The sequence below is a fragment of the Neophocaena asiaeorientalis genome, unplaced genomic scaffold (assembly GCF_003031525.2).
Source record: "Neophocaena asiaeorientalis asiaeorientalis breed wild unplaced genomic scaffold, Neophocaena_asiaeorientalis_V1.1 scaffold51, whole genome shotgun sequence".
NCBI classification, from domain to species: Eukaryota; Metazoa; Chordata; class Mammalia; order Artiodactyla; family Phocoenidae; genus Neophocaena; species Neophocaena asiaeorientalis.
The window spans coordinates 173,300-191,633 of NW_020173335.1; the positions used below are offsets into that span (position 1 = coordinate 173,300).

At 50.8% G+C, this 18,334-nt stretch overlaps 1 protein-coding gene across 3 annotated transcripts; it reads left to right on the forward strand.

Moving 5' to 3' along the window:
* Positions 1 to 9,081: 9,081 nt before the first annotated feature.
* On the forward strand, positions 9,082 to 17,650 carry MOB3C (MOB kinase activator 3C). 3 transcript variants are annotated; one of them, XM_024746191.1, is made up of 4 exons: positions 9,082 to 9,223; positions 12,679 to 13,147; positions 15,216 to 15,377; positions 15,743 to 17,650. In XM_024746191.1, the coding sequence occupies exons 2-4, from the start codon at positions 12,730 to 12,732 to the stop codon at positions 15,853 to 15,855; spliced, it is 693 nt and encodes a 230-aa protein (XP_024601959.1). In that variant the 5' UTR covers positions 9,082 to 9,223; positions 12,679 to 12,729; the 3' UTR covers positions 15,856 to 17,650. The 3 variants fall into 3 exon arrangements, with proteins under 3 accessions (XP_024601959.1, XP_024601960.1, XP_024601958.1); XM_024746192.1 differs by having other exon boundaries at positions 9,082 to 9,219; positions 15,216 to 15,418; XM_024746190.1 differs by having other exon boundaries at positions 9,082 to 9,219.
* The last annotated feature ends 684 nt before the right edge of the window (positions 17,651 to 18,334 follow it).

Genomic DNA, 18,334 nt, shown 5'->3' on the forward strand with positions numbered 1-18,334 from the left:
ATCATCTCATGGGCTTAAGCAAGGAGCATTTCTGCAAAGCACTAAGAACTTTCTGTGCCAAGGGCTCCCCCCTGAGGAGGGTTGGTTCCAGGCAGCTGGCATAAGGCAGGAAGACTTCCTGGAAGAGAAAAGCACACGCCCTTAGTTCTCTTAGCCTTGGGCAATGCTGTGCTCCTACAGATGCTTCTTGAAAAAGGCCCAAATGCAGCCCATGACCAGCTGGATAACAACTTCAGGAAGTCACAGGCTGTACTTGCCATGGAATCCAAACTCCACGGAGTACAGTGTGGGCCTCCACCAAGAAGTAGTTCCTGCCCACTGCCTGAATTGCTGCTTCCTGGATGTGGGGGACACAGTTTTCCCATTTCCAGGAAATGAAGCCACAATGGCACCTAGGGGTTCTCCCAAAGAGAACTGCAGGGCAGAGTTTGGGGTGTCATCCTAACATGTCCAAGGCGTTCTTCCCCCTTAAGGGGATTGTCTTTCTCTCTTTCATGCCCCTCCATCCCTCCCTCTGGAGGGAAGGACAACTTAACAGGTACAGAAAGACAAATCTCCCTCCTTCCCAGGGTTGATGAGAGGAAGAAAAGACAAAATGCATCTCCAGCACATGTGTAGAGACGGTTCAGAGAATGTCTGTCATCATCAGTATGACAGAGAGAAGACCCCCTCTCTGACCTGCTGCTTACTTAGCATCTTCTGCAGCCTCAGTCTTACGAGCTATGAAGTGGGACACCTGGGCCTAGTGGAAGTTCCTCAGAAGACTGAGGCTTTGTCATCACCTACAAAGCAAGGGCAGTATCTGCACCTGGCCCCAGAACAGTGCCTACCATCTAATGAGCCCTCAGTAAATACTTATGGAATAAATGAATGAATGAACAAATGAATGAAATAGATATACTGTTTCCACCCCACCATGCTGCCTCTGTAAGATGGTAAAACTATACTAATTTACCACTTTTATTATTAGAAGACATCACCCTAGCCCTCTTGGAAGTCTCCCATTTTTACCCCACCCCACAAGTACCAGTAGTATATGGGGAACGGGAAGAGGTTATCTTAGTCCACCAGGCTGCTATAACAGAATACCATAGATGTGGTGGCTTATAAACAACAGAAATTTATTTTTCATAGTTCTGGAGGCTGGGGAGTCCAAGATGAAGGCATCCACAGATTCAGTGTCTGGTGAGGACCTCCTTCCTGGTTCATAAACAGCTGTCATCTCACTGTGTCCTCACATGGTGGAAAGGGGAAGGGAATTCCCAGTCTCTTTTATATGGGCACTAATCCCATTCCTGAGGGCCCTACCCTCATGGCCTGATCAACTCCCAAAGGCTTCATCTCCAAATACCATCACAGTGGGGGTTAGGTTTCAACATATGAATCTGGGGGGACACAAGCATTCAGTCCATAATAGAGGTTCTCAAACCTTAGTCTTCTATATAAACACCACTGGGGAGCTTGCTAAATGGCAGATTCATGGGCTCACCCCAGAGACACTGAAACAAAATCTTTATGCGAGCCTGGAAGGGTGGGATGGGGAGAGTGGGAGGGAGGGAGACGCAAGAGGGAAGACATATGGGAACAAATGTATATGTATAGCTGATTCACTTTGTTATAAAGCAGAAACTAACACACCATTGTAAAGCAATTATACCCCAATAAAGATGTTTTAAAAAAAAAAAAATCTTTATGCGAAGAGGCCCAGAAATCTGCCCTTAGTGTAGTTCCTTTTTTAAACATTTTATTGTTGAAATGTTCAAACATTGAGCCAATAATAGCATGAAACCAGGTCCCTATGATCCAACATTTAAAAATTTCAACACATGACAATCTGGTTTCATTTATATCCCCACCCACTTTTCCTCCAAATCCTGGATATCATATTGTTTCATCCATATATACTTCCATTTATATTTCTAAAAGACAAGTACTTTTAAAAAATTCCTAAAATAAATAACAATAATTCCTTAATACTATCAAAAGTGCAGTCATATTCAAATTTCCCCAATTGTCTCATAACTTTTTTTAACATTATAGGAATTTTTATTGAAATCAGATTAAATTTATTCATTAATTTAGGGGAAAATCAACATCTTTTTTTTTAATTAATTAATTTTTTTGGCCGCGTTGGGTCTTCGTTGCTGTGAGCGGGCTTTCTCTAGTTGCGAGCGGGAGCTACTCTTCCTTGCAGTGCACGGGCTTCTCATTGCGGTGGCTTCTCTTGTTGCAGAGCACGGGCTCTAGGCGCGTGGACTTCAGTAGTTGTGGAGCTTGGGCTCTAGAGTGCAGGCTCAGTAGTTGTGGAGCACAGGCTGAGTTGCTTGCAGCATGTGGGATCTTCCTGGACCAGGGCTTGAACCAGTGTCCCCTGAATTGGCAGGCGGCCCCACAAGGGAAGTCCCAACATCTTTAATAATGACAGTGTTTCTATCTGAGAATGCGTATCTTTCCATTTGCTCATCTTATTTTGTATCCATCAGTGTTAAAGTTTTTTCATATAGGTTTGCATGTCTTGTTAGATTTATTATTCGTTATTTTATCATTTTTTGTTGCCATTGTAAGTGGGACTTTCTTTTTCCATTATATTTTCTAGCTAGCTGTAGTTTGAATATATGAAAGCTATTAATTTATGTATATTTTTGTGCTCTGCTACCTTACTGAGTTCTCTTATTGTTTATAATAAATTTTTAGTTGACTTCTTGCGTTTTCTAGGGAGACAACCATATTGTCTGCAAATAATAGCATTTTCCTTCTTTCCCATTTTTACACTTCTGATGTCTTTCTCTTACCTAATTGCATTGGCTATTACCTCCAATATAATGTTAAATAATAGACGTGGACATCCTCATCTTGTTTGTGACTTTAGTAGAAATGATTCTTGAATTACCGCTAAACAATTAGCAGTTCTTAAAAAAATAAATATTAGTACCATAACTACTCCTTTGGCTCTGAAAAACATATATTTTATCACATTAGGAAAAATGCCCTTGATTTCTATCTTACAGAGTTACTTTTAAAAATCAAGTGTTGATTTTGTCAAATGGAGATGATAATTTGATTTTCACCCTAGATCTATTCATGATGAATTTTATTAATAGTGTTCCTAATTTTTTGGTGGTTTTTAAAAAAAATTTAAGTATAGTTGATTTACCATGCTGTGCTAGTTTCTGATGTACAGCAAAATGATATATATATATATATATATATATATATATATATATGTATTTTTTTCTGTTTCTTTTCCATTAGAGGTTATTAGAAGATATTGAATATAGTTCCCTGTGCTATATACAGTAGGTCCTTGCTGTTTATCTATTTAACATATAGTAGTGTGTATCTGTTAGTCCTATAACTTTTCTTTTTACAGTTGGTTTGTTCAAATCAGGATCCAAATAAGATCCATACCTTGCAACTGGATAGTCTTTTAAGTCAGTTTTTTAAACTCATTTTTTAACAATTTTAGACTCACATAAAAGTTGCAAAAATGATACAGAATTCCTGTGTACCCTTTGCCCAGCCTCCTCCAATGATAGCCTTACATAACCACAGTAGAATTATCAAAACCAGGAAATTGGCATCAGTACAATACTATTTTTTTTTTTAATTTATCGCCTCACTAGTGAGTGACCTCTGCTCAATTTCCTTAGGCTTCTCTGACTTGCCTTATTCACGAGGCACTCTTTTTTTCTTTCTTTCTTTCTTTCTTTCTTTTTGGCGGTGTTGGGTCTTCGTTTCTGTGCGAGGGCTTTCTCTAGTTGCGGCGGGGGAGGGCCACTCTTCATCGCGGTGCGCGGGCCTCTCACTGTCGCGGCCTCTCTTGTTGCGGAGCACAGGCTCCAGACGCGCAGGCTCAGCGGCCATGGCTCACGGGCCCAGCCGCTCCGCGGCATGTGGGATCCTCCCGGACCAGGGCTCGAACCCGTGTCCCCTGCATTGGCAGGCAGATTCTCAACCACTGCGCCACCAGGGAAGCCCAGTACAATACTATTACAACTACAGACTTTATTTGCATTTTACCAGTTTTTGTATGTACTCATTTTTCATTTTTTTCCTTTTGTATATAAGTCTATGAAATTTTATCACATGCGTAGGTTTGTCAGGATACAGAACTGTCAGGATACAGAACTGTCACCCACAAAGTCCTCTGTGCTATCTTTTTTTAAAATTTATTTTATTGAAGTATAGTTGATTTACAATGTTGTGTTAATTTCTACTGTACAGCAAAGTGATCCGTATATATATATACACACACATATATATGTATATATGTTCTTTTTCATAGTCTTTTCCATTATGGTTTATGTGCTATGTCTTTATAGTTGCATGCACCTTGCCAACTCTAACTTCTGGCAACCACTGATCTGCTCTCCATCACTATCATTTTGTTATTTTGAGAATTTATATAAATGAAATCATATAGTATATTACCTTTTAAGGCTGAATTTTTTCACTCAGCATAATGCCCTTGAAACCATCCGAGTTGTTACAAATATCAATAGTTGATTTGTTTTTATTGTTGAGTAATATTCCATATTGTCACTTTTAACTAATAGGTGTTCCCTCATCTCTTTTGTTTTCTTGCTATTTATTTACTGAGAATCTAACCTATAGAATTTTCCTCATTCTGGATTTTGATGATTTCATCCCCAGTGTCATTTCACTTGTTCCTCTATTCCCAGTCCTTCATATAACTGATAGTTAGATTTCCAGGCCTAGTCAGAATCAGACGGTTCTCTGTAAGGAACCTCCATCCCCACTGGCAACTCTGAGGCACATGTTACTGAACACACTTGGAGAAAGGATACTGCGGAGGAAGGAAGAAGATGCCATGGGGGCTGGGGCAGTCTGAAGAGGCTTGCCTGTAGGAGAAGGGCTTTGAACTGGGGTGGTGCTCCAGGCAGGCAGCTTCAGAGGCTGAATGTGAGGCACCACTGTGGCAGAGGAGGGGTTAGGGTTGGACAGAACGTCCTGTGCAGGCTTCGTGGTGGGTTCTATGGAAGTCTGAGCCTGGGACACTGGTGAACCTCCCCCCACCTGACTTATCACCTCCACTCCTGGGACCCTTCTGAGCTGAGAACAAACCCAAGTGATTGGAGGGCGTGCACCCGGGGGAGGGGGCAGTGCCTACATAGCAGGGCCATGTTGGGGGTCAGGTCGGGGGGCTGTGAAATTGTCCTAAGGCCCTTACGCACCCCAGGCTTCCACCACAGCCTCTAGAGGTCTCCTTGCCTCCAACTCGAGAGGTGGATGGGGAGCTGAGAGGGAGGAGGACCTTGGAGCATGGGCAAGGTTCTCAAGGTCAGGAGGGCACTCCTGCTCTTCAAAGGGACTGAAACTCTCTGAAGCCCATGTCACAGGGGGGCTGTGCCATTTTCGCTTGCACACTTCCCTCCGGAGAAGTGAGCGTAGCCATCCAGGCTGCATGGTTGGAGAGCTCTGATGCGCCAAGTGTCTCCTCGTGTTATCCTGGTCTCTGACCCGTGCCCTCCAGGACCAGAGAAATAAGTGCAATCCCTCTTCTACACAAAAGCCTGCAGGGAGCTTGAAGGCAGCACCCCCAGAAAAACTGGCTGCAGCCTTCTGCTGTTTATGAGGACTAGCACATCTGATCCTCACAGCTCTTCCATGGGAGACTTATTATTACTATTGTTGCTGTTGTTTCTTTGTTTTGTTTTGTTTTGCCATGCTACTCGGCATGTGGGATCTTAGTTCCCCGACCAGGGATCGAACCCATGCCCCCTGCAGTGGACACGTGGAGTCTTAACCACTAGACCCCCAGGGAAGTCCCAGTTGTTGTTGTTTCTGTATTACAGAAGTGAAAATAGGCTCAGAGAGGTCCCACAAAATTTTGATGTACATACTTCTCAACCTTGTCTTCCCCTGTCACATTCCCTTGAAACTTGTCTTCTTCAAGCTAAGGGAAGTCCAACCTTAATTATTCTTACTGCCATGAGGGTGTCCTTTGCTTTTCCTCAGTGTGCCAGGATGGAAGACCCAGGATGGGAGATCCCGCCTTCTGGGCAGGGAGGGGCAGAAACTGAAATAGAAACCTTTTCTTGGGAGAGTGAGGAGAAGGTGGGCTCCATCAGACTACAGGAGCAGCCAGATGCCTGGTGGGGTGAGCTGGGACTCATTGCTCATTCTGGGAGAAGTTTGGGATTGGCGGGCCTTTCCTGGCATAGGAGGGGCTGGGGAGCTCCCAGGGAGAGGTCACTCTGTATCAGTGGAGTCACTGGGTATAGGCCCACAGAGGCAGGAGCAGGAAGCTGGTCTTGATAAGGCACTTGGAATGGTATGGCTGGAAGATGCTTTTGCGGTACAGATGCGGAAAAGTGAGGCCCAGAGAGGGGCAGAGGCTTTCCCAGAGACACAGAGCAGGGCAGGAGCCCAGGTCTGGACACCACTCCACTGCCACTTGGCTCTCTCATCAAGGAGCCTGGGCTGTGCAGTGGGAGAGGGTACATCTTCAACTAGGTCCTTGACGACTCCTGCCAAGCTTCAGAGATGGCCTTATTTGAGCACTTATCATACTCAGGACACAGTGACAGGGAACAGTGCCTGTCCTGTGTAGGTAGGCAGTGCTGTGGTATTACAGCATGCCATCAGAGAGGGCAGGAGTAACCCAAGGACACACAGCTAATACACGGTAAAGCCTGGACCTTGTTCTCCAAGGTCTGGGTCTTCTCAGCCCCAACAGAGCCTCCTGGAAGAACACAGTCTCTCTAACCCAGACTGAGAGTCACAGGAAGCGGGTACAGGATATTTGTGGGATCTGGGCTATCTCTGGCTTCTCCCAACCCTTCCACCTGCCTCCCATCCCACATGCCAGCCTGTCAGCTTGTACTGAGGCAAACACCCAGGGGCTCTGTTGATAAGCTGGGAACTTCTGAAGTTTCTTCAAAATGGATCATCTAAATTTCCCACGGTGTAAGATTCCATGCTTTTCACTCTTCAGCAAGCAAACTCCTGCCTATCTTATAAAACCCAGCTCAGAGGTACAGCAAATGACCATGTACAAAGCCACAGAGGGAGTCACATCACATTCCAAAGAATCTCACAGTCCATGGTCTCTGACCACAATGAAATACAATTAGAAGTCAACAAGAGATATAAACCTCCCATAGGTTGAGAAACTAGAAAACACACTTCTAGATCATCTATGGGTTAAAGAGGAAATGACAATGAAATTATGAAACATTTAGAACTGAATGATAAGGAAAGCACAAGCAGTTTCTACTTCCTTTGTGAAGTCAAAGTCCCTGGGCCCACGTGCTGAGTCCGCTGCCCCTCCAGATGCACTCCAACCTCCTCCTCCAAGCTCCAGGTCCCAGGAGGCTGACCTCTGTGGGCTGCATCAACTGGTTCCCTTGCCCTTGGCTTCTGGTAGGATTTGGCCAATGGGGAACTCTTGCCAGAAATCAGAGGGAGGGAAGTGGGGCCCCTTTTACCCCCAGTCCTTTGCAGTATGATTGCTGTGGGCTGGGTATGTCCCTCGAGCTCGGGCCACAGCTCTGGTCAGTAATGCCATCCTCATGGCTCCTGCTTTTACCCCTCCCTCCAGCTCAGGATAGACAGCAAAGGGCTACTAGTCCTTTGGTGATATGCTATCCCTGTGGTTTCCTTACACCCTGACTATACTTCTAAACACTGCTTTCTTTAAACTCTCCTCAAAGCACCCACTTTGGGTATTCCATGTGTTTCACGCCGATAACTCCACACTTACCAAGTGCTCGCTGTCAGTCCATAACTGTGTTCTCACAACTGGATGACTAAGCTCTGACCTTGTGTTATCTCTGTGTGTTGACCCCCCAGCTGACCTGTCAGCACCTGAGGCCAGCAACTGGGTCAGCTCCGTCACCTGATCCCCTGCTCTCAGTGCACAGCCATGCTCAATAAAGCGTATTAATTACAAAATCAAATAAATGAAGGACTAGGTTTGAATTCCTTCTGCATACACTAGAGCATGCAAATGTTGGCCTACAGAGGACCTGGGGCTGAGTTAAGACTCAGACACCAAAAAAAAAAAAAAAAAAAGAGAGCTTTAGACTGGGATAAAAATAGGTATTCAACAAAAGAAAGAATCTTCAGTTCTATGAGCTAAGATTTTTAAGGATCCAGTGTGTTCTCATGCCATCCAGCAAGCAGAAGATCCAGACACAAGGGGAGCCCAGTGGGGCTTCTGTGCCATGTAAATGCCCATCTCCTGCCTCGAGCTCTCCCTTATCCCTGCCTGCTCACCTCTCATACCCCTCCAAGGTGACTTCTGTAGCCCATCTGTCTGCCTTGGCTCTCCCACCCTAGAAGGCCTCGAACCTTCCCTGCCACCCTAGGGCAGAGCCAGCCTGGGTCCCTGGGCCTGGGGCACACCGTGTGCATTTTGCGCTGCTGCAGAATATTTGTCTGCCCTCAGGGGAAGAACCCAAGGAGAAAAGTAGCAAAAGCAAATCAGGTCTTGAAGTCTTTGGATTTGGCTGGAAGAAAGGAAGGAAAGAAGATATCCCAAAGTGGGAACTGCTGGAACAAAAATGTGGTGGGGGGAAACGGGGTGACTTCCGCCCAGGAGTGAGGAGAATCTGCCCAGCCTAAGCCAAGACCCTAGCCCTGGTGGGGGAGGTGAAAGTCTGTGATTTGAGCACCCTTGAGGGCCAGTCCTTTCAGTGCTGGGGTAAGGGACTCAGCTCATTGTACCCAAGGCATTCATTCATTAAGTGCCTGCTATGTGCCAGGCACTATGCCAGGAGCTGAGGGTATGGGAGTGCATAGTGATCTCCAGCTCAGGGACACGCAAGACACAGAAGATTCTAGGAGGGCAAGGAAACCACCATTATCCAGCTCCAGACAGAAGCTGGGCTTGTCCCCATTTTACAGTCGAAGAAGTTGAGGCTGCCTCCTTGGCCCTCCTGAGAGGGCCAGCTCTTAGTCCTTTGCCCCTGGGAAGCTGGGGGAGCGATACAGACTTTCCGGAAAGGCGGGGGTATTGGGGTTGGGGGGGTCCCCTCTCCCCGCCCCTTCCCCGCCCCCTGGCCGCAGCGTGGCCGGGCAGGGAGGGCCGGGGCGGAGTTGGCGTCGCCTTGGGGCGGGAGGGCGACGCGGGCTCGGCAGGCAGACGGGCGAGAGGACCGGCGCGGCCGGCGACGAGCAAAAGGAGGGGACCGCCTGCTGGGGATGTGACCTCGCGGCCAGAGTGGACTCGCGCTAGCCCACCCGGCGGACCCCGTGAGTGAGTGCCCCTCGCGCGCCGCCGCGCACACGGCCCAGCCTCATTTCCACTTTCATTTCTCCGGCCGTCCCGGCGTGGCACCGTCCCGAGGCGACCTGTGCCCGAGCAGGCTGGCCACAGCCCTCGATGCGTGTCCGAAGTTCTGAGCTGGAAAGTCGGGGCTGGGGTTGAGGCGAGTCGGTTGAGGAGGGCGTGTCTTCGGAGGCGGAAATTTCAGGCCTGCTCCTCTGGGTCCTACGACCCGTCTGTCCTGGCGGCTGGGCTGGGGAGGCAGGGGCGTCAGGGGTCCTGGGAGAGGCCGAGGAGTGGTCGTAGGTGGCCAAGCGCCGCGGGGAAGAGCTGGGAGTCCTCGCCTCTACTTTTCTCTTGGATCTCTGCCCTCAGCCCTCCCGCCTGCCCCCACCCCCAACACACCAACACACACACCACACACACACACACACACACCACACACACTCACACACCAACACACGCACACAACACACACGCCAACACACACACAACACACATACACCCCACACGCACACCACACACACATTAACACACACACACCAACACACACACACACACACACACACCCGCACTACTCTAGGCTGGATTCTGGTTTCAGACCGGGGCCAAGATCCTGGGTCAGGCCTGGGGGAGTGGCAGGTGTGGCTGAGCCTCAGAAGCAGGCAGGGCCCCTCTGTAGTCTTCATTTGGGAAACCCAGATGCTCACCCGGGGAGCGAGCCATTACTAGCCACTTTAGGAGTGAAAGGACATCCAGAGTTAGGAAACTGGGGCCAAGAGAGGGAATGGCCATGGTTCGGAAGTTCAGGGAGGGGACAGAGATTCTGTGAGAGTTAGAAACTCAGTAAAGGGATGGGAGTGGGAAGTGAAGACAGACAAGTGGCACGGATACAAGGGCATCTATCCATCCCCCCACCCCCAAGCTTTCATTTTCCTGGGGAAAGACCCGGGCCTTGAAATTCTGCAGCAGGAAGGTGGGACTCTAGCTCACTGGTTAGGACACCAAAGTTGCTGTGGGGTGTGGGGAAGGCTCGGTGTGCTGGGGGAACAGGAATTAGGTTGGTCTAGTTGATGGGAAGATGCTTCCCCTTTCCCTCCACTCCCCTCCTTTCCCCTTATCTCCACCAGACCAGCGACCAGGCAGTGCAGGAAAATAGCCCTTTACTAGTTGTCATGCCCCACCTTATCCCAGTGTCCAGTTCTGCCATTGGAGATCCCCTGCCTATAACTTGCTGTGTGAATGCAGTCTCCTCAAGTCCCCTTACTGGGCCTCAGTTTCCCCATCCATACAAGAAGTGGGTTGGGCCAGTTGATTTCTCAGGGCTATTTCAATCCTATGATTCTTGATTTTGAGCTTTCCTTAAAGCCTGAGCATCCGCTATGTGTCTGGCCCTGACCAAGGCTGGGGGGTGGGGCTGGTGGGGGACCAAATGGCCAAAGAGTAATCTCCACCTAAGGACAAAGAGATCTGGGTTCAGTAGAGGGGCTGTGGGAGGAGGTAGCATTCAACCTGACAGTGTGAGTCAAGCCAAGGGACCAGTGTAAGAAAACACACAGAAGCAGGAGTTGGGGGCATGTTCAGGGATCAGGAAGAAGCCCAGGGTAGTTTCTGTAGGGAAGTGAGGCAGGAAAGCTAGGGTGAGGTGTTGAATGCCAGGGTGAGGGTCTGTTAGTAGCTGTCACTGAGGGGGGCTGTGCAAAGGTGGAGAGCCCAGGGACCCAACCTAATTGCAGTGTGAATGATTTTGGAAGCTCCTGCCCCAAGCAGAGTTTAGAATGCAGGCTGCAATTCAAGCATGGAAATCTCCTCTTGGATCAGGAAGTCCCACACTGGGAACTTCTTTGGGTGAGAAGTTGAGGGGTAGGGGATGGATGACCTGCCACATCTTTGAGGTTTTTTCAAGAGGACAAGATCCTGCTGGGAGACCTGCCCCTACTCTCCAAACTCCTCTCATTTTACTTGACTTCCCCTTCATGGCCTGTGTGTTGTGTGTTTTAGACTTCTCCACTAGCTTGACTTGTCTGACATGATGACCCACATGTACCTTTGGTTACACCCAATTGTCACCTTGTTCCCACCCCCCCTTCCCCAAACCTGTCCCAGTATTTCTAGAGATGTGAGAAAGGAAAATACTCCAGTGTCAGCTCTGAGGTCAAGGCCAGGCTTTGTGGCTATATTCAAGCCTCAGTCTAGGGTTAGAGTCCAGGACTTAAATTGACCAGGGTCAGTGCCAGGTCATAGTTCAGCCTGCAGCCAAAAAGCTCAGTGTTTAGCCTACACTTAGCCTTAGTGCTCAGTCTGGGGTCAGGATCCGTGCTCGTGTGGCTAATTCCAGTGGGTACTTGGCTCTGCATTTCCCAAGAGCTCACACACACAGGGGAGATGAGGTGACTACCCTGGAAGTCCCAGGAACTTGGCCTGTGACTGACGGAGGAAGTTGCATGGCCCAATCCATGCCTGCTGTAGGGGTCACCCAGCAGTGGTGGATGAAACTAGAACCCAGGTCTCCAGCCTCAAAGCCTGGGGCTCTTATCACCGTCCCCAAAGTCTGTTCGGAGACTGAGATCCTTCAATTCTAAGAGGCAAAGCAAATCCTTCTGAATTCTGGATGGGCCCAGCTGGGTGATTTGACTGCATTTTCCTACCTTCCAGGGCCGGGCACATAGTATGTGCTGTAGGAATGTCTACTGAATGTCAGGTGCAGTGGGAGGGGCCGCCGGCTGTTCTGGTTTGTGTTTCAGGCTGGAGGAGGCTAGCTTGGGAGGAAGGATCTCCAGCCCGTGCTGGAGGAAGTGGTGCCCTTCTAGACCTGCCACCTCCCCCTCCCTCCAGTGCCTGCAGCCACACTCAGAGGCCACCCAGCTGGCCATATGAGAGCTCTTTCCTTTCAGGGTAATAAAAGGAAAGTACATTTTTGGTAGAAAAGTCCCTTGTGCTCCCTGGGAATCCCCGGTGGCCGGATGGACTGTGGGATATCTCAGAGGAAGCCGAGGGCGGGGGCTCTCCCCATAGCCCCAGGACAATGCAGGCCGGCTCTCCCACGCTTTACCAACTAGCCCATGGGATCCCCAGAGGTCATCTTGTCCAGGCCCCTGCCTCCTGCAGGGGCCTCTGCCTGCAGGAAGCTTCTGCCAGCTCTCTAATGGTTCACAGCAAGTCTGAGGAGCACCTGTCTGGAGCCCAGGCCCAGCCCTCTCTGAGACACAATGAAAGTGGAGAGGAAACTAGACAAGATGAGAGGGCTGTGGACGCTTGGCAGGGGGAGCTAGGGTATCTGGAAATAGGGCAGGATGCTGGACTGTGGGGATGAGGAGGATTTAGATTCCAGGCAGAGAATTCCAGGCCAAAAGCTGAGAGGTGGGAGGGAAATGATGTGTTGGGAAGTCAAGCCCATTTGGTAAGGACCTGACTACCATGCTCCCCCATGCCCTTGACCCTGGCAGGGCATCCGCAGGGCCTGCCCCTGGACCCCAAGCCCTTGGCCTATCCTGGCCATGGCGCTGTGCCTGAAGCAGGTGTTCGCCAAAGACAAGACGTTCAGGCCGCGGAAGCGCTTCGAGCCGGGCACACAGCGCTTTGAGCTGTATAAGAAGGCGCAGGCGTCGCTCAAGTCGGGTCTGGACCTGCGCAGTGTGGTGAGGCTGCCACCGGGCGAGAACATCGACGACTGGATCGCCGTGCATGTGGTGGACTTCTTCAACCGCATCAACCTCATCTACGGCACCATGGCCGAGCGCTGCAGCGAGACCAGCTGCCCGGTCATGGCCGGCGGGCCCCGCTACGAGTACCGCTGGCAGGACGAGCGCCAGTACCGGCGGCCGGCCAAGCTCTCGGCGCCTCGCTACATGGCGTTGCTCATGGACTGGATTGAGGGCCTCATCAACGACGAGGATGTCTTTCCCACGCGCGTGGGTGAGTGCCGCCTGGCAGGCAGGTCGGGTCTGGCTAGGGAGGAAGGGAGCCAGCGGGGCCCATCGCGCAGATGAGGCATTTAGCTTGATACAGCCATGTTGTAGAAGAGGAAACGGAGGCTCAGGGAGATCGTGTCTGCTCAAGATTGAGCATCTTGAGCTAGGGCTGCCTGGCTCCCAGTTTGGGGTCTCTTTTTGTCTGAAGCTTGAGTGTCCCTCCAGGGAACACCCTGGCAAGACCACTGTGATTCTCAAAACCTTCCAGAACAAGTGCCTCAAGGTGCTCCTAGCAGGTCACCCGCCCTGCTTGGGCTGATCTGACTTGCTGCCTCCTGGGAGTCCCCTCTGACTCCTGGCCCCAGGAAAGGGAAAGGGGTGGGGCCCCATGGGGGCCAGACGGTATGTCCTCCTCAGTGGGCTCTGAAGGCAGAATTTTCCCTGTCAAGCCCAATCCATGGCGCCTTTTCTTTTCTCAGCTGGGCAGCCTGGGCAGGTGAGGGTGGGGAGAGGAGATGAATGATGTCATCCTGGCCCGGCTTCCCCACCCAAGGGCAGCAAGACACGGTATTGGTTCAAGAGCTGAGCAGGCATGACCCTGTGTTCATCACAGCAGCCGCGCCCCACCTGGCCTCCTGTTCATCTGTGTTAAGGCTATGGGAATCAGAGATGGGCGGGGCAGGGTGGTCAGGCCCGGAGGGGAGAAGTCTGAATGCTGAGGGCCTTGAGTCACAAATCAGTGCCCACGCCCCTCCCCAGTCAGTGGCCTTCCATTTCCTGCACTATCATGTCCAACATGGGTATCCTCATTTCACATGAGAGGAAATAGGCCGAGAGAGGGAGAGTGCACCGAATCAGGAGGGACTCAGAACCAGCTCAGGTCTCTTGAGGCCCAGGGCCCCACATCTAGATGGACAGGACAAGTCTGAGGGACCTGGGCTGGGCCTGGAAGGGCTCACAGGGAGACAGGGCTCAGCCCCACCCGAGAGCAGTGAGGAAGGGGAAGGGCCTTATGGAGTGGGGTGAGTCAGTGTGGGCCTGCGTCTGACCGCTTGTTCCCTTCTAGTCTTCACCCCCAGGCCTGTGAGATCCCAGGTGCCTGTGCCTTAATCCTGGGATGGCTCTGCCACAGCAGAGAAGAGAGAGTAGCCACCAAGATCTCCACCATGAGCATGGGGGACTGTACAGAAATTGTGCCTTTTTCACAGGTCCTGGACCTTGTCTCTGGCAGGGTCTGTGGCATTTATCCGAGGGGTGCTGCAGTGCAGTGCAAAGAGGGCTTGAATCCTGCCTCCAGTCTGTACTAATTAATAGTTGTGTGGCCTTGGGCAAGTGGTTCCACATTTATGCACCTCTGTTTTATCATATCTAGAATGGCTGCCATACCCATTATCATACCAGGCTAAAGATGCAAAGGACCCAGCACAGGGCCTGGCTCACAGATGGAAGGTTCTTGTGAGTCTTATTGACTGTTTGAAGGACTGAGAGATATATGAACTTGTTCATGAAGATTTAGTAATTCTCAGGATTAGCGTCTGGGGCCTGCTGTGTGAATGTTGTGAAGGGGAAGGAGTCGGTAGGGCTGGAGAGGCAAGTCAGGATCAGATCATGAAAGGCCTTGAGCAGGTGCCATGCTGGGAAGTCAGGACTCAATCCTGAAGGCCCCTATTCTTAAAAATGGACCCCAGATATTGATGAACTCTCCTTGGAATTGCATCCAAGGGTGTTGTGTGCGAGCACCTACAGATGCACATGTTTCTGGGGAGAGTTTTGGCATAACTTCTATTATAGTCTAAGAAGGGTTGGTCAGTGACCCAACAAAGTAGCAGAGTCCTGTTCAGGGTGATGGGAAAATCAGAAGATGATTTGTATTTCAGCAGAGGAGAGGCACAGTGTTTCATTAAAAAGGGAAGTATGGGAGAAAGCAAACCTTGATCTCTGTTTCCCACAGGGAAGTGTGCTAGGGAAGAGGCCATCTTGGGCAGAGGCTGCCTGTGTCGGGGAGGGCAGGGTTGGGCAGAGTTTCATCATCAGATTGCTGATGCCCCGTATCTGCCCATCCCGCCCCCTAGGAGTTCCCTTCCCCAAGAACTTCCAGCAGGTCTGCACCAAGATCCTGACCCGCCTCTTCCGCGTCTTTGTGCATGTCTACATCCACCACTTCGACAGCATTCTCAGCATGGGGGCCGAGGCGCACGTCAACACCTGTTACAAGCACTTCTATTACTTCATCCGTGAGTTCAGCCTGGTGGACCAGCGGGAGCTGGAGCCACTGGTGAGGCCAAGCCCCTACTGCCCTCCCCCACCGTGGCTAGCCTCTGAGTTTTCAGATCCGAAGGCTACCTGCTTTAAGAAAATCCAATATCCAAGTGGATATGTTAGGGGACCGCAATTCATTTAACAATGGATTTTGTACTTTAATAGCGACTTCATTCAAGTATCAGTTTACAAACACAGATCTGCAGCCTGGAGTTGGGAGGCGGTGGTGGCGGGAAGGGGCCAGGCTCAGGCAGAAGAGTAGCCGGGCCCTGTGGTTTGGAAACGGGCTGCCTGGCAGGTTGAGCTCTGACTGACCCCTCCCCACCTTGTGTCTCTGCAGAGGGAGATGACAGAGCGGATCTGTCACTGAGCCCAGACCTGGACCTTGTTGCCCATCAGATGGACCATCTGAACACAGAGTGGCCAGGGAGGGGACCCTCAGAAGTCTGGTAGCAGAGGGACCTGAAGGCCCTGGGGCCCCTCCACACACCCAAAGCCCCTGGACTTCTGGTTCTCAGGAGTCTGCCCACATGTCCCCCTGACTGTTTGTGAGTGGAGTAGGGAAGAGCTTAAAGGTAGGCAGACAGGTAAAAAGGAGCAGCTAAACCCTTAGCATGAAGTCTAGTCTGCTCTGACACTTGACCCTTCCACGGTGGTTGCCAAGCCTGTTTGGGGAACGTGGATGTGGCTGAAGTGACGGCAAGAAAGATGCAAGAGCGTGAGCAGCCTATGAGTGAGTGGACACGGATGACATGTGTATATCGGTGTGTACGTGTATGATTTTGACTGTGGGGTGTGTCTGTGAGAGCTACGTGCCTTAGACTGTTCCTGGCACATAGTAGGCCCTCCATAAATGTTAGGTAAATTGATGGATGGATGGAAGGGAAGGAAGGAAGGAAGTAGGGATTAGGGCCATCGGACCATGACCACTTAGGAATGATGACGAGTCAGCCTCCCCATTTGGTGTGTCTGACTATGTGTGTAAGTGCATGAAGTGTGGTGGTAGATGTAGCTCCATGTTTGAATCTTCCAGGCTACCATCTTCCATCAGCATGAGTTCTGGGGAGCTACTGATGGGGGGAGGTAGGAAGGGGGGCCCTGCCCTGACTAAAATCCTGGCCCACCGTAAGTTCTGATTTGCTCAGCTAGAGATGCCCAGGAGCTGTCATTTCCCTCATCCCTCTGCCTCCAGAAGGCCTGATTATAGATAGCCTCATGGGCGTCAGGGGTGATTCTTCATGTCCACAAAGATCCCCAGTCCTTAAATCAGGAATCATACACTCCAATCTAGCTTCCTGAATCTCCAGATGTGGTTGTGAGGATCTGAAGCCCAGCACAAGATAATCCTCCAACCCACAAAGCTAGTGAGCTTGAATTGGGAAGCTCCGGAGCCTTATCTCCCGCCTGGGACATTGAGGACCACATAGCTGTGAATGGACTCTTCCAGGCTTAGAGAGCCCCCATCCTGCAAGTACCTGCCTCCTTCCCAACCATCCCTGAAATATTCCAGCTGGTTGGATCTCAGAGCATAGCTGTCCACAGAGAAACTGGCCATGCCCAGCCCTGTGCCCAGACCCACAGGTGGGGAAACTGAGGCAGGGACAAGGCCCTCCTCTCCTGGAGACTCCAGGCTGGGGGGCCAGGATGGAGAGCCAGAAGGAATCTGAGGATCATCCAGTCTCACTCAGAATCATCCATGTACATGGGAGGAAACTGAAGCCAGAGGAGAGGCGGGAGAAGCTGTCCAAGGCCTCCCAGCAAAGCTTTTGTGGAGCTGGAGTGGAAACCAGGGGTTCTGACTCCCACCCCTGGCCTGTGGATTGCTACACAGGGAGATGAGATGCACTCCAAAGGAGGGTTTGACAGCTCCTCTCCAGGATACAACTGTTCCTGCTTTGAGCAAGGATTTCTAGCCTGATGCCAGAGTACCCCACCACCCCTGTGGTCTGCTGGGGTTGTCTGCTGAGCCAAAACTCCAAAATCATGCCCCTGTCCATGGCCCCGCAGCTGCCAGATCTCTGGGGAAGCAGATGGGGCTCCTGGGTCCAGCCAGCTGGACCTGGGACAGCTGCCTCCAGAGAAGTTCCCGAGGGAAGCACTGGCCCAGCAGCTTTGCCAGAAGCTCTGGTGTGAGGGGGGCGGTGGGGGGTGGTGTCAAAGGTTCTGCCAAGGAGGACTGTGGGTTGGAAGATGGAGTCTAGGCTATGGCCAGTACTGATCATGCGGCAGGGGGCGGGGGATGTATTTTTTTGTGAAACAGAGGGAAATTTTATTGTTGTTATTTTTGGTAAAATAAAGGAGGCAAACTAAAGGCCCTGGTGGGAAGCTGTGGTCTGGGTGCCACATGGCTCCTGGGAAGTCTGTGGACGGAACTGGGCCAGAATGGGGCAGGGAGAGCTTTTTGTCCTGAGATCCTGGGCCATGTGGAGGGCTGGCTGATGTGGTCATGTCTGGCCCAGCTCTCCAGGGTGGGGTCACCAAGGTTTTCCCAGGGCTCTGAGAATCCTAGACCCAGAATTCCTGGGCTAGGCTAGGAACCTCAGAGTGGGGAGGGCTTCGGGGAACTCAGTCTCTTGGGAAAGTCTTTCCTTGTTTCAGCTCAGGTCACCTGGCTCTGGCTACTCTCACTCCACCCCCTTAATCTGGGTGGTTTATTGGAGCTAATGGGTTAAGGTACAGGGCAGAAATACAGCCCTAACTGTATTCACAGCAGAGGAAACACTTCTCCAAAGAAGGCTGTCTGTCGGGTGCTGGCTAGAGCTCCAAGTGGTGGCAAGACATGGGGCTGACTCCTGAGCTTCTTCCCCAGGAGACACCTGACACTCTTAGCTCAGGTCTTGCCATCAGTCCACTGCCCCTTACCCTCAACTGCCCAGCCAAGAGTTGAAAACCAGCTTGGTTCTTAAGAGTCAGCAAAGGCCCACCTAGAGCT